Genomic DNA, 16,125 nt, shown 5'->3' with positions numbered 1-16,125 from the left:
ATCTTATATGAATTCCTCACGGTCCTACAGGGAACTTATAATGGAATAGCCTGTGAGGCATTTAAAAACAAAACAATACAAGAAGAAGAAGACGAAGCAGAAGAAGAAGAAGAGAAGAATGAAAGAAATAAAAGAAAGAAAGAAAGAAAGAAAGAAAGAAATAAACATTTCTGTGTGTGGAAATTTCCTTCAAGTTTGTATTTTCAGTATTTAGAATATTAAGACGAGAATCACGGGCCTGGTCATCAATGGAAGACTCACTCTCCTCTTTTATTTCAGGGAGCCTCAAGTACCTGCAAGGAGCTACCTCATCATACCTTGCTCACCTCCCTCACATAATGATAACTGAATTTTACAAAGTGTTCCAAGACCTCATCTCCACACTTTCCAACATCGGCCTCTGGCAATCGATTGCAATGCTTCTTTCAGTGGATCAATGATGCTGTCAAGTCTAAAGAGTGACATCCATTGGACTGAATCTCCCCCCGGTTTAAACTGTGGAGTCAGACTTTGGGTCAGTCGTTTTGAGCTTTGCAAGAAAAAGTGTGCTGCCAACATACTGGCTATTGTTCCCCTTGAGAAAAGCATCAGTACAGGGGTGCCTTAGTGGCTCAGTCGGTTAAGCAGCTGACTTCAGCTCAGGGCATGATCTTGCAGTCCATGAGTTCGAGCCCTGCATCAGGCTCTGTGCTGACAGCTCGGAGCCTGGAGCCTGTTTTAGATTCTGTGTCTCCTTGTCTCTGACCCTCCCCCATTCGTGCTCTGTCTCTCTCTGTCTCAAAAATAAGTAAACGTAAAGAAAAAAAAAACATCAGTACAAATAATGTAACAGTGAAAACTCACTTTCACTGAACTCCTCTCTTCCACAGTCACCAGAGTAGAGTCTGTTTCCCAGTGGACGCACTTGATATTGACACTTAGGCAGCCCATGAGAATACATTCGGACCAGACAAATGGTGGTGGAAGTGATACTGTCCTGTGGGGTCTAGCCTTGACCCTTGAAAACCTCCCATGTGATCTTCCATATTGTTTCCCTTTACAACTAACTGGAATAGACTCAAGCATCTCACACCCATTTGGAGTCCTGTGCTGAATATGGTCAAGTCACAGAATGGAAGGGCCTCATGTCCTTGAGTCACTGTTTGAAGATGAGCCAACCAGAAGAGACATCTGAGCAGGAACTCCTGCACGGTTCTCTTCTAGTTTTCTATAGATCTGGTACAACAGCTGGCATTCACTTACTGACAAATGTCTTTCAGAAAATACTATCCCCAAACACCTCTCCACTTAAAATTTGGACTTTACATTTTGGAAATCGCAAATACGCCCCAAACCTTGATCAGATTTTAAAATTACATCACAAGATCATTTACTTGTGGAAATAGATCATGCTCTTCTCCTAAACATGTCTTCTATACTTTTTTTTTTTAAGTTCATGATTTTGGAGACCCTAGGTGGCTCAGTGGATGAAGCCTCCCACTCTTGGTCTCAGCTCAGGTCATGGTATCAGACTTGACTTCCAGGTCCCCCTCTGGCTCCGTGTGGGCAGGGCAGAGCTTACCTGAGATTCTCTCTCTCTCCTATTCTCTGTGCCCCTCCCCTGCTCCCGCTGTCTCTGTCTCTCTCAAAATAAATAGATAAACTTAATTTTTTTTTTAAGTTCACGGTTTTGGTTTCAGATATTTCTCACCTGCTACCCAGGTAGAGCGACTGTGTGTCTTTTCCTTCATATACAGATGGATGCTTTAGAAATACTTCTAGGCCACAATTCCCAAACACGGGCCGGGTTGTCTTCTTCCGGGGGCTCCAGGTGTTCCAGGCTGCGATCCAGGCTAGACAGGAGGGTAAGGAGGTGGGCGTCGCCCCTAGCAGCGCGGCTGTCGTCCGTGCTGAAGAGGCTGAGATCTGCTGGAGCATCTGATGGTGGAAACAGGTGGTTTGTGCCTCCTGCGCTTGGGCGATACAGCCTCTTTCCCAAGGAAGTCTGAAACAGGAGGTTCTGTCATTCAGGCATGTGTGAGAGGGGCTCCTTTTCAACTGTCTCAAAAGTAGGAGGATGTCCCTGTTTCTTGGGCTCTGGAGCCAAGGCAGGTCTCCAGCAAGGGAGCAGGCAGGGATGCTGCAGAGCAAGGCCAACCACAGATCTGGGCCATTGACGATTTCGGTGGTTCTCCAGGCGGCCGGCAGGTGGCGCTCGGCCGTCCTTTTCGGAAGTGGCTTTAGGGCAAAGAAGCTGTGACTTTGAAACAGGGGAGCGTCGGGGCAGCTTCTGGGCAGCTTCGGGGGACTCCAGGCTGAGCCCTTCCAAGAGCGCCAGGGCAAAGCGAGGGCTGAGGCGCTCTCGGCGCCAACTGTGTGCTGCTTTTATAGTCCCCGCAAAGCCCTGCTTCTCCCCGCCCTTAGCGCCTGGCGGGCACCTCCTCTGTGCTTCCTCCGCCAGGAACATCCTCCACGGGGAGGGAGGCGTGGACCTTGAGTTTTCTGGGCTCCCTGTGTCCCGAACTCTCCTTTTGCGCCGAGAGTGCAGCCGGGCCATTTTTTGCAACAATCGTTTCCTAAACGAACTGGAGGCTCCGAACCCACGTGAGCGCGTTGAATCGCCCTGTCAGCCTAGGGTAGCCTGTGAGCCTGAGTCCGCGGCCGAGACCGGCTGGGACAGGATTGGGGGCTAAGAGGGTACGGAGGACAGGGCCGGAAGGCAGGAAGATGGGAGGGTGGGAGGAGGGGGCAATGGAGAGACGGGATGAGCGGACAGTGGGACGTTAGCGCGATGGGACGACGGGGTGATCAGGCGTCGGAATCAAGGGACGACGGGACTGTGGGACGATGGGACGATGGGACGATGGGGTGATGGGACGATGGGCGTTGGGACGATGGGACGATGGGCGATGGACCGAAGGAACGATGGGCGATGGGGCGATGGGGCGATGGGACGATGGGGCGATGGGCGATGGACGGAAGGAACGATGGGCGATGGGGCGATGGGCGATGGGACGATGGGGCGATGGGACGATGGGACGATGGGCGATGGCGATGGGGCTTTGGGACGATGGGGCAATGGGACAATGGGACGATGGGGCGATGGGGCTTTGGGACGATGGGGCAATGGGACGATGGGACGATGGGGCGATGGGACGATGGGCGATGGCGATGGGGCTTTGGGACGATGGGACGAAGGGAAGATGGGACGATGGAGCGATGGGGCGATGGAACGATGGGACGATGGGGCGATGGAAAGTTGGGACGATGGGACGATGGGCAATGGACGATGGGGCTTTGGGACGATGGGACGATGGGACGATGGGACGATGGGAAGATGGGACGAAGGGACGATGGGGCGATGGGACGGTGGGGCGATGGGAACATGGGACGATGGGGCGATGGGACGATGGGGCGATGGAAAGTTGGGGCGATGGGGCTTTGGGACGATGGGAGGATGGGACGATGGGAAGATGGGACGAAGGGACGATGGGGCGATGGAGCGATGGGACGATGGGACGGTGGAGCGATGGGGCGATAGGACGGTGGGATGGTGCGGCGGTGGGGCGATAGGACGGTGGGATGGTGCGGCGGCGGTGGGGCGATGGGAACATGGGACGATGGGGCGATGGGACGATGGGACGATGGGACGGTGGGACGATGGGGCGATGGGACGATGGGCGATGGCGATGGGGCTTTGGGACGATGGGACAATGGGAGGATGGGACGATGGGAAGATGGACGAAGGGACGATGGGAAGATGGAGCCATGGGACGGTGGGGCGGTGGGATGGTGCGGCGGTGGGGCGATGGGAACATGGGACGATGGGGCGATGGGACGGCGGGACGATGGGACGATGGGGCTATGGGACGATGGGCGATGGGAACATGGGACGATGGGGAGATGGGGCGATGGGATGATGGGGCGATGGGACGGTGGGACGGTGCGGCGGTGGGGCGATGGGAACATGGGACGATGGGGAGATGGGGCGATGGAAAGTTGGGACGATGGGCAATTTTGCGATGGGGCTTTGGGACGATGGGAGGATGGGACGATGGGAAGATGGGACGATGGGACGGTGGAGCGATGGGGCGGTGGGATGGTGCGGCGGTGGGGCGATGGGAACATGGGACGATGGGGCGATGGGGCGATGGAAAGTTGGGACGATGGGCAATGGGGCTTTGGGACGATGGGACGATGGGAAGATGAGAACATGGGGCGATGGAACGGTGGGCGGTGGGGTGATGGGACGGTGGGATGATGGGGCGATGGGACGATGGGCGATGGCGATGGGGCGATGGGACTATGGGCGATGGCGATGGGGCTTTGGGATGATGGGGCGATGGGAGGATGGGACGATGGGAAGATGGGACGAAGGGACGATGGAGGGATGGGACGGTGGAGCGGTGGGACGGTGCGGCGGTGGGGCGATGGGAACATGGGAGGATGGGCCCATGGGAGGATGGGCGATGGGACAATGGAGCGATGGGACGATGGGACGATGGGACGGTGGAGCGATGGGACGATGGGACGATGGGACGATGGGGCGATGAGACACGCCTGGACCAAAGCACGGATACAGTCGTGGGAGAAAGTCGCGCGCCGCCAGAATCTGGATGCTCTCTGTGAGGAAGTCGGGCGCCCAGTAGCATTCTGCTGACTTCTAGCAACAGTGGCCAGCCTCGGAATCAAGGGACGACGGGACTGTGGGACGATGGGACGATGAGACGATGGGACGATGGGCGATGGGGCTATGGGACGATGGGGCGATGGGGCGATGGGACGATGGGGCGGTGAGACGGTGGGACGATGGGCAATGGGGCTTTGGGACGATGGGGCGACGGGGCGATGGAATGATAGGATGATGGGCGATGGGATGGTGGGGCGATGGGAAGATGGGGCAATGGGACTATGGGATGATGGGAGATGGGGCGATGGGGCGATGGGAGGTGCCTGGACCAAAGCACGGATATAGTCGTGGGAGCCAGTCGCGCGCCGCCAGCATCTGGATGCTCTCTGTCAGAAGTCGGGCGCCCAGTAGCTTTCTGCTGACTTCTGGCAACATTGGCCAGCGTCGGAATCAAGGGACGACGGGACTGTGGGACGATTGGGCGATGGAGCGATGGGGCGATGGGACGATGGGACTATGGGGCGATGGGACTATGGGGCGATGGGGCGATGGGACGATGGGGCGATGGGGCGATGGGACGCTCCTGGACCAAAGCGCTGATACAGTCGTGGGAGCCAGTCCCGTGCCGCCAGCATCTGGATGCTCTTTGTGAGGAAGTGTGGCGCCCACTAGCGTTCTGCTGACTTCTAAGCAACATTGGCCACCTGGAAGTCGGTGCGCAGGCGTGAACAGATTGCACTTTGCAAAAGAGGAATTGAGAATCTCGCACAGCACTGTCGTCAACTGGGTCACCATGACGTATTTGATAGTAAATATTACATTAAAATATTAGACATAAGATACTAAACATTCTCATATTAAGATATTCAACCGCTATTTTCGTGAACTTTTTGCAGTGGGATTGAATGCATATTTACCGCAAAACCACAATTGAATATAACTTTACTCTTCCACCATTGATGGAAACAAACTCAATATAGTGGAGATTACTTCTTCTTTTCAGTTGGTAGAACTGTCCGTTTGACAATTTCTTGTGTCTCCCTGACAAATTTCATGTCATTTTTATTTAACTCCTGGTTAATGAAACATCTCTCCCAGTATTCCAACTGGACTCTATGGTTAAAGAGTGGTGTTGTGCACAAGCATTCAGCACATTTAGCAGGTGAGATCTTTGTATTTTCTTTGGCAAGAAATTCCTAGACTGAATGGAATTTGCCAAAATTTCATATGCACTGTGGCTCCTTTGAAGACTCAGGAACTTGCACGTGCAAGGTCAGTTCTCCTCTGTATTTAACATGTTGATATTTTGTACCTCATGGATGTTCTGCATTAGCTTACATTTTAAAGTATTGCATTAAGGTATTTATCTTGATTACTTAGATTTGGTGCCTCTTTAAATTTAGTACTGAATGTCCCATTTCTCATCACCCTCTCCTTCATAATTTTTAAAACTGGTTTCCTCGTTTCTACAAATGTTGTCTTCTCCACTGTGCCTTCAAAACTATCACCGGAAGTGGTCTGAAGGTGAGTGAGACTGAGGGAAGGATCTCTGACCGCTTTATACTATTCACAGAGCAGCCATTTCTGTCAGACAACTTTCAAGAGGCTGGTTCCCCGCAAAGACCTTCTTTGCGCTGTGAGATCTCTCTCCTTTATGTTCCAGGTACTGACCCCAGAGGGGAAACTTGGGCTCTGCTCCTTCACAGTCCTGCAGACACTGCCCTCTCCAGGAGTGTCAAGGGTGAGGGGAGGGGCTCCCCATGCACACCCCTGAGGGTGTTAAGGGAGATGCACTGAAAGCTTGAGCTGGTTTGGGTGAGTGTGGACTCTACCCAGCATTGGATGTCCTACTAGCCCTGCAGGCAGCGACCATTTACTGCGGTCAGGTGGACTCTCATCTACTATGATTCAGCCTAAAATTTGCAAACTTTATCTCATTTAGTCTTTACACTTTCCTGTGTGACCACTACTAATGTTGTCTCCACTTCTTTTTGAGGAGGAGATGAAAATCCGGTGTCATTTATCCTCCGGAGCCACAGGTGTCTTCAAAAGTGGGGCTTTCTGGCGCCCTCCAGTCCCTCCTCTTCCTCAGCTCTTAGTACGTGCCCTTAACTGCACTGACTGTGCTGGTGCCTCATTAATCTGAACCATGTCTTTAATGTCTGCCTTCCTTGTTCCCTGGAGGGCAGTCACCATCCCTGTCTTGCCTTCTGTGAGTCCACATGGCCACACACTGCCTTCCGCGTGTTGTGCAGGCGGCACCTTCTGGGGAACAGGATGCAGAGAACTCTGTAAGTTAACCCTTGAAGTTCACCTTTATGCCTCTGTTATCTTCAGACTGTGTCAGAATATATGAGCCATGTCTCCTGTAAAGAAATAGGGGAGAATTCAAACTTAATGGAGAGCCCCTTACAAGGGAAATGCAGAGGGTTGGGGCAAGTTGTCTTCGAGTGCATTGGGAGGAGTGGAAGAATGGTACCTGGATCAAACCACTGAGCGTTCTTTTTAGAATTGAAAAACAGACATGGATGGAGAGTCGGGTTTTTACTTCAACCTGGGGTCTCATTTAGGTGAACGTATCCTATTGGACTGAGACTTCTATGATGTCCATGAGTGTGTTTGATCTGCAGCGTCACAATACAAAGGAAGTGTTGAGGTCATGACATTGTCTGAAGCCCCGACAAAAGTGGAAAGAAGATCGGGATAAGAACCGAGGCGGCAGTCCCGGCCTAATGAAGAACCTCATGTGCAAGAAGGTGTTCAGAGCAGCTGGGTAAAGTCTCCCCCGGGTGGACTTGTGCGTCATCACGCCCGCCTGGGGCCTGCCAGCCTCTTCATGATGACACTGGAGACGATGCTCTCCAGCTCTGTCAGCACCCTCCGCGGCGACCTGGCCCAGAACCGTGGCCTGCCCACGCTGGAGACCGTCACAGTTCTGCAGTATGTGGGGAGGATCGTCCTTGCCGTCGTGCCTGAAGGACCGAGAACATTTTCAGGTTTCCCCAGAAGCAGGTGCGTGGCAGCCGGTTCCAAAGAGCGCAGGCCACCTCTGTCTTCAGGAGATGATGATCCAACTTCACGACGATCCAGCACGAACCACGGAAAGTGCTCACTGGACTCGATGAGAAGGTGGACGACCCGGTGACCAGTTCGGTGCAGGAGATGGGGAAGGAAAAGACCCTCCCGAGCAACGAGGACGCCAGCCTGCCTGTGGGGAGCTAGTTGCAAAGAATCAGTCTTCTCTGGCAAGAAAGTACATAGCTGCCCTGCCGGGGACGTTGTCAGACTGGAAATTCAGAAGTGGAAATCAAGAAGTGCTTTCCCTGTATTAATAAGCTCATCAGAACACCCGGCAAGTTGGAGAGGAGACTCAGTTCAACCTTCTGCAATTGAGTCTCATCTATTTCTGTGTGGCTTCAATTTTATAAATATTCACAGAAATATTTTTTGTCTGGGTCAGTTTTAAAATGTGGTGAGTCGTTTGCAGCACATGATGTATTAATAATAAGAAACTATACTTTTGGGAAAAGGAATTGCATTTTAAGCTGAGTAATGAGAATTTAATATCCTATAATAATTTCTATTTTTGCAAATGTTATCATTTATATTATAATATGGTAAGCTTTGCTTTCTGTTTATATTGCTTTCTGGGGGTAGTTAAATCTGTATTTTAATGTTTGGGTCTTACCCATACCTGTAAAGAGATACAAAATGTCCATACGCCTTTAATCTGCCTTGAAATGCAAAAGGAGCATAAATAGTTTTATTAATTCCATTCACACCTTTGCCGACTTTGGTAAGAACTGGAAGGAATGGCCATTTGATCGTGCCATTTCCTTGCCAGAAACTTGAACTTGCCACCATGGGAAACCGTCACCTCAGCTAGAAAACGTGGAATTTCCACACGGAGCCTGAATCTTTTCGCTTTTCACTTTAGGATTAACATGTCACACATTGCTTCTGATTGGCAGCTGTATTCAAGTGCCCATGTTCTATCTGCAAAGGAGACTGGAGATGTCAATTGCGTCTTCTACATTGTTAATTTAGTTTTCCGTTGATGCATAATTAGTTATTAAACAACAATAGTTTTTTACCACTTTTTGTGAATCAGGAATTGGAAAGCAGATTCAGTGGTCTCAGGGTCTCCCATGTGGTCAAGATATCAACTGGCCTGAAGTCACCTGACGGCTTCATTGAGACGGAGAATCTGCTTCTACCGTGGGTCGCTTGTATGGACATAGGCAGGAAGGACGTGGAAGTTCCTCATCACAGCCACATGGGCCTCCCCATGGTGGTCTAGGCTGTCTGCTCAACGTGGCAGCTGGCTTCAACTAGAGCGAGTGATAAAAGAAGAGAGGAGTGGAAGAGGCAGTAAATGGTTTTGTGGCATAGCCTTAGAAGTTTCCAGAATCATTTCAGCCATATGTCGTGTATGCATTACAGGGGAGTCACAACATCCAGTATATAGTCAAGGGAAGGGACAAGGAAGAATATGAGGCAGTTTGTGGATGTATCTTAAAACAACCACAACTGGGGTGCCTGGGTGGCTCAGTCAGTTAAGCGGCCGACTTCGGCTCAGGTCATGATCTTGCGGTCCGTGAGTTCGAGCCCCGCGTCAGGCTCTGTGCTGACAGCTCAGAGCCTGGAGCCTGTTTCAGATTCTGTGTCTCCCTCTCTCTGACCCTCCCCCGTTCATGCTTTGTCTCTCTCTGTCTCAAAAATAAATAAAACGTTAAAAAAATTTAAAAAGAAAACAACCACAACTGAGGGGCACCTGCCTGGTTCAGTTGGTGGAGCATGCGACTCTTGGTCTCAGGGTCCTGAGTTCAAGCCCCACACTGGGCATAGAGATTGCTTAAAAAAAAATAAAAAACAAAACCCCACAACCTGAAGACACAAGATTCGTAAGGTAGACTATCCCCTAATGTGGAAGGTTGTTATATAGAAGATGGGTAGCCGTCAATATGATAGGTGATATTATAAGTGCTCAAATGATAGTATGAGGTTTCTTGGGTATGGGCTTTGAGGAAGTCGAGGAATCAAGGATGATGTCTGTGTCCCTATCTCTGGTAGCAGAAGGATGAATCTACTCACACAGAAGAGGAACACAGGAAGAAGACCAGATCTTAAGGGCAAGAAAGTTTGAAAACAGATGTTCCATGTTGGACCTGTTGAGTGGAGACGTTCTAGGGCAGCAGGTAGAAATATGGTTCTAACGTTTGGTGATAGGACTCTGGGTAAAGGCATACACATGGATGGGGCAGCTGGGTGGCTCAGTCCATTAAGCGCCTGACTCTTGGTTTCAGCTCAGCTCGTGACCTCATGGTTCATGAGTTCAAGGCCTGCAACAGGCTTCACGCTGACAGTGTGGTGCCTGCTTGGGATTCTCTCTCTCCCTCTCTCTCTCTGCCCCCCACCCCTGCTCACTCTATCTCTATCAAAATAACTAAGTAAACTTAAAAAAAAAAAAAAAAAAGACCTACATGCAGAAGTCATAATCCTAGAGGTGACACTCGGGGCTATTTGGGAGGTTGAGACTGCACGTGCAGAGAGGATGGAGCGAGGCATCGAGCATAGAATTTTGAGGACCCCCAAGGACCCGGCACCCTCCCCTGGCAACCAGCAGACCTCGGGTCATTTCAGGACTGTGCTCTGATAGGTCATGGGCTGGGAGTTTTCGAATCTCCAGAGTAATTTTCTCCCCACCGGGTCACATTTCTCTGGGCAAAGACTGAGCCTGCAGCCAACGCTCCTGCAGTTCCCTAGTGTGTTGAAACCTCTTCTAGCCTAGGCCTGCGAGGCTCCCTCCCCTCCCCTAACCTTGGGAGGCACCCGGCCAAAAGGTTGGCCAATAGATCACCTAGGGAAAGAAAGGGATGAGACACTGAGCTAGTGGGGTTACGTGAGTTCCAAGGCAGATTCCCTGCCCCTAACTACTTATGTCAATATTTATTTTATTTCTTTACATTTTTTAAATATTTACTTATTTTTGAGAAGGACAGAGAGAGAGAGACAGTGTGAGCAGGGGAGGGGCAGAGAGAGGCACAGAATCCAAAGCAGGCACCAGGCTCTGAACTGTCAGCACAGAGTCTGACACGGGGCTCGAACTCGCAAGCTGTGAGATCATGACCCGAGCTGAAGTCGGACGCTCAACCGACAGAGCCACCCAAGCACCCCTGTAATATTTATTCTCTATCCATTCTCTTTTTCTGTGCCTCCATCATGTGCAACTGACATAATCGTGAGCAAGACCGTTTCCGCAGCCCTGCTCAGTGAGTGTCCTTCTTCTCAATGTGAAGACCTACAATCCAAACAGAGAGGTTATGTGCCGACATCACCGACACTCCCCTTCAAAATGAGGGAGCGCAGAAAGCACACAGCAGTCCCTGGTCTGTTGTAAATCTGATATCCGTTAGGGCAGGCCAGCTCCCTGGGCATTGCTCTCCGTGGCTCACCTTTCTCCTCTGCACTTCTTAGTTCTGCCTTTTAACTTGTCCTTCCTTTCCCACAAGAAGCAGTTCGTGTAGCTGCTGCATAGTCTTCCCAACCTGCTTGCTTTCTGGAAAAGTTTGGGACTCCAATGGCCTCTTTATTTCAGGTTATCTCTTACTTTCAGTCTACACTGATCTATGACTTTGAACATTTAGTGGGTTGGCTGTGTTTCAATTGATAACGAGTGTCATTGGACGATAGGTACACCCACAAATCTCTCCAAATCCATGCTTTTCCACTTTGGGATTCCCACAGGGCTTCTGTGACACAATAATTTGGTCTCTCGGAATCTTCTTGCTGAATGGCAAGAATCTGTGAGGCACTCCCTTGTGATCCTTAGGGACCTTATGTCTGTTTGAAAATCTGTAAGGTGCCTTAGATCTTCCTTAAGTGTTAAAAGATTTTACAGTCTCGGGGCGCCTGGGTGGCTCCGTCGGTTAAGTGTCTGACTTCAGCTCAGGTCATGATCTCACGGTCTCTGAGTTCAAGCCCCGCATCGGGCTCTGTGCTGACAGCTCAGAGCCTGGAGCCTGCTTTGGATTCTGCGTCTCCCTCTCTCTCTGCCCCTCCCCTGCTCATGCTCTGTCTCTCTCTGTTGAAAAATAAATAAACATTGAAAAAAAAAGATTTTACAGTCTCTTAGTCTGATCTGATAAACAGGGTTTGTTATTTATTTATAATTTGTATCACTCCACGCCTGTACAAAATATCCCCATTACTATAGCTTTGAAACAAATTACCTTAAAATGTATTATCCCCTTGGATAATAAGTCAGTTAAGCATCTGACTTCAGCTCAGGTCATGACCTCACAGTTCATGAGTTCGGCCCTGCGTTGGGCTCTGTGCTGACAGCTCGGAGCCCGGAGTCGGCTTTAGGTTCTGTGTCTCCCTCTCTCTCTGCCCCTCTCCCACTCGCGCTGTGTCTGTCTCAAAAATAAACATTAAAAAAAAAAAAGAAAAAGAAAAAGAAAAGGAAGAATGCTCTCCCTTATTAAAAGAAAGTATTATCCTAAATAACAGTTGTCTTACTCTCACATGTGCTGTGAGTCAGGGATTTGTATAGGGTACAGAAGGAATGTCCCTCCCAATGTCTGGGGCCGCAGCTTGGAACACACCCCACTGGATGGCTCGCCACCTCTCCCGGAGGCCTGTTTTGTTCTGACAGATCGGTGGAGTCACTACGGTTGCACCGTTTACATGGGGACCAAGGGCTCAAAAGTGAGTGACCCAGTGACAAAGCTGTATCACCTTTTATGACCTAGCCCAGTGATTCTCAGTGGGAATGATTCTGTCCCCCAGGGGACTTTTGGCAATGTCTGGAGACGTTTTTGGTTGTCACAACTGATGAGGACCGCTGCTGGCAGCTAGTGGGTATAGGCCAGGGATGGTGGTAAATATCCCCACAGGGCACAGGACAGTCCCCACAACAAAGACGTATCTGGCCACAAGCATTAGGAGTGTCAGGATTGACAAACTCTGATTTAATTCCAATCTTGAAGTCACACAACACTATTTCTAACGAATCTTTTTGTAAACAATTTCCAAACCTTCCCATATTTAAGGGGAGGTGAATTGGATTCAACTTTTCGAGAAATGGCAATGTTCTCAAGACACATGTGGGCTGGGAGATGCTGTGGGGGGTCATCTCTGGAAGACACACAGTCTGTCTCAGTCTCCCCGTGATTTCTCTTGCTCTGTAGCGACTTCGTCATACTCACCTCGCGGGTCGTGTGTTTTCTGCTCTTGGAATCCGAGCCAATCAAATCTGCTTGTAATCTTCCAGGAGGTCTTCAAAAGCAATGTTTCCAATCGTGCTCTTCTCATTTCAAGGGATTGTGGTGCACGATGTGATCACATCACTAAATTTTTTTAACATTCAAAATATCTACACGATAGCTATGAGAATGTTATATGTATTATCTATAACATTCATATAAAATACATAAGGTTATAGCTTTCTCTGTTATGGGTTTCCCCCATCCTCATTTTTTTTCTTTTCACATTAGAAGAAAGGTTTTTTTTTTCTTCTAAAATCTTTCAGATATTTTAACAATAGTTAAAAATGTGTATAAAGTAAAGGGGACATCTGCCAGCTTCCTCCCCCCACCCCCAAATGAGCCCTGAATTATCTTCTCTCTGACCACTAACAGCATAGATGGGGCTGAAGATTGTGCTGGTTCTCTCTTGGGTTACTCTCACACTCCTTCCTTTTCTGGAGTTGTAATGAGGCACAGCAGGTGTAGACCAACAGCAACAGATCTATAGTCAACCCAGGTCAGATTTCTTAACTTCTGCTGTGAGAGCATTCACCATGAAGAATCACAAGGTTCAGTAGGAAGGGATAGAAAGGGGATTCTTACAGGGTTTCAGCTTGGGCTACATGATTCTAAGGGAATCAGGGAAAAGAATATCAGCGCTGGACCCAAGTGCTTGAGCTAGTATGTACTGGTTTTATCCTGGATGTTCTAGGAACACAGTGGAGCTGGGGTAGTCACTGGTAGGAAAGTAAAACTCACTTAAAAGCTGAGAGGGTTGTGTCTTATTGGCCACATTCCTTTGCCAACAGGTCTGAGAAGGATACCCAGGATTCCTCTTTCCTTGGAAACTATAATGCCAGGATAAATGTGGAATGTAGTGTATGAAAACCCACTATACGAAGCTTTGCAGGTGAGTTGGAAATTGGGTTGCTGGTCTGTTGGGTCAAAGTGGCCATGTGGCTCAGAAACTTCAAAAAGACGATAATCAGATATATGATATCAGACAAATAGATACTCGTCTATGATGTGAGAGGACAGTGCTTCTCAGTACCATGTCCTCAATATTAATAAAAGCAGTTTTTACGGCTCGAATGCCCAATTCGGGTAGAATAGAATTATTGGGACTATGGTATAGGTTAGGTCTGGGGTGTGAAGTCATTCCGAGGGGGTGGACAAGGCTGTTACGGAGTTACGTTATTGCTGAGATTTTTCTCTGACTCTGGTCTCCTGAAAGCCAGCAGTGGGGCAGTTATACAGAAATGTGGACTAGAGGGAAATCAATCACTCTTTCTATGCAGGCATGGAGCTGAGCAGTCGCAGGTTGTACATGTTTCTTGTGCCTAATACCACCATCTGTGGTCATCTCCCCAAAAGCATCCTCAACATTTCTATGATGAAGTTTTCAGAAACTGCCCATTTCTTCAAATAGAACAGCTTGGTCCTGCGACATCACGGAAGTGTAATAACTACTCCAGGGAAGTGCTATTGTGGCCCAGAATCATCAGTTGTCTTAATGATTTTTTCTTTAAAGAGAACCTCCAGCCAGCGACTTGTTTGTCATTCAGGACCGGTCTTAGTAAGAAGTCACCTGTTTTCAGTCATATCCCTCCCGAGGAAAAGAATGCTTAATGTATGAATGTAGGAGGATATTTTAATCTGAGACAATGTTTTGGAGAATTAGAAAATGGGGAGTTATGCCACTCTTACCATTCCCATAGCCAAGAAACACGCTTTCTCAAAGAAAGCCCATGGATGGTACGCTAAAGAATTTGGATATCTGTATTACACGTGTGTGTGCCTGTGTACATATGTTGCTGTTTAGGCTGAATGAAAGCTGTGTGGCTAGAGCAGTGACCTGATCCCTGGAATCCACATGGGCAAGCCCATATAAAAAGCTCTTAGAATAGTATGTTTATCAGATTTACTTATACCTGGATTATTGCATATTATATCCTTTCTGCTGTTGAAAAGATTTACTGTGTAAGTGTCTTCATGATAAGGCTCTCTGCTAAAAAAAAATTTAAGAAGAATGGGGAGTGTACTCCCCCGCCCACCCGAAAAAGGGCATGCAGTAGTGAATGTGGTTGCTTAGACAAAATGTTGCAAACCTTTGATAATAGTCATAATTATATGAATTTATCAATAAAATAATGATCAAAGCAATTTACATGTATATTTTTATGTGATGTCAAAAAATACATTCTCTTTGATAACTGTCCCACTGTATCCACCAAAAGTTACCATAGGTTTTGTATATTTAATTATGTAATGAGTATGATGTGAAGCCTTGAAGTTTCCCATATGCTACCAAAATTTCTCATGGCTTTTGTCATTACTGGGGTCTTGCTGTTGTCGTTTGTCTTTAAGGAGATACATTTTCTGCAATCTATCTAAAACGAGGACTTTTGGGGCGCCTGGGTGGCTCAGTCGGTTAAGCGGCCGACTTCGGCTCAGGTCATGGTCTCACGGTCTGTGAGTTCGAGCCCCGCGTCGGGCTCTGTGCTGACAGCTCACAGCCTGGAGCCTGTTTCGGATTCTGTGTCTCCCTCTCTCTGACCCTTTCCTGTTCATGCTCTGTCTCTCTCTGTCTCAAAAATAAATAAACGTTAAAAAAAAAAAAAATTTAAAACGAGGACTTTTACTTTCAACCAGTAGATGGCAGAATAATATCAGTCCCTAGAAAGTGGGGACTGTTAGCAAGCAAATAGAGGAACTAACCTATTCTTGGTTAAGGAACTCAACTTCAACAGTTCTGCACTGTGTGCACTTACATTTAATGAGCAAAATCAAGAATGTCTCTCTTTAACAAATAAATTATCAAACTATAATTACCTCTATTAAAATCACCTGCAAGACACAATGCCTTGTGTCACTACTATAATTGTGCTGGAAGCATAAACTAATGTTTTTAGTTATGAGACAGATAATATGAAACAAGGTTTTTTATACTCTGCAGATAACATAATTATCTAAGGTGGAAACACTAGAGAATCAACCCAAAAATCTGTTACAAATCAATGAGAGTAACATTTCATCCAAAAACTTAAGAATCAATGACAGTAATGATGACAGAAAACCAGCATGCTTCAACTATGTATTTCCCACTATAACTGCAATAAAGTCTGGAATACAAGATGAAAACAAAATCTCATTCAAAACAGCAATCTATATACCAAAGACAATTTGAATAAAAGGTCATTGGAACTGAAGAAAGAGACCCTAAATGACCCATATAAGATTTTATTATACGATTTTAAAAAGCCTAAA

At 48.2% G+C, this 16,125-nt stretch overlaps 1 protein-coding gene and 1 long non-coding RNA gene across 2 annotated transcripts; both read right to left on the bottom strand.

Moving 5' to 3' along the window:
• Nucleotides 1-2,787: 2,787 nt before the first annotated feature.
• On the bottom strand, nucleotides 2,788-7,415 carry LOC128312011 (uncharacterized). Its single transcript, XM_053204260.1, has 3 exons — nucleotides 7,351-7,415; nucleotides 6,924-6,975; nucleotides 2,788-4,932 (listed from the first exon to the last, which is right to left on the bottom strand). The coding sequence occupies exons 1-3, from the start codon at nucleotides 7,413-7,415 to the stop codon at nucleotides 2,788-2,790; spliced, it is 2,262 nt and encodes a 753-aa protein (XP_053060235.1).
• Nucleotides 7,416-8,279: 864 nt separating this feature from the next.
• Nucleotides 8,280-15,259, bottom strand: LOC128312192 (uncharacterized). The gene is made up of 3 exons (XR_008291168.1): nucleotides 12,820-15,259; nucleotides 11,065-12,024; nucleotides 8,280-8,940 (listed from the first exon to the last, which is right to left on the bottom strand). It is a non-coding gene; the product is annotated as an uncharacterized LOC128312192 (long non-coding RNA).
• Nucleotides 15,260-16,125: the final 866 nt, after the last annotated feature.

This window comes from Acinonyx jubatus, chromosome D4 (genome assembly GCF_027475565.1).
Source record: "Acinonyx jubatus isolate Ajub_Pintada_27869175 chromosome D4, VMU_Ajub_asm_v1.0, whole genome shotgun sequence".
In the NCBI taxonomy this organism is placed as follows: Eukaryota; Metazoa; Chordata; class Mammalia; order Carnivora; family Felidae; genus Acinonyx; species Acinonyx jubatus.
This window is presented reverse-complemented; position numbering and strand designations above follow the sequence as displayed.

What these genes read in the sequence shown, in the direction of transcription:
- LOC128312011 (XM_053204260.1), bottom strand. Translation starts at nt 7,415, where the DNA reads ATGACGCACAAGTCCACCCGGGGGAGACTTTACCCAGCTGCTCTGAAC. An exon ending in AACACCTTCTTGCACATGAG is followed by an intron (nt 6,976 to 7,350) that starts GTTCTTCATTAG and finishes ATTTCTTTACAG; the next exon opens with GAGACATGGCTCATATATTC. An exon ending in AAGATAACAGAGGCATAAAG is followed by an intron (nt 4,933 to 6,923) that starts GTGAACTTCAAG and finishes GCTTTGGTCCAG; the next exon opens with GCACCTCCCATCGCCCCATC.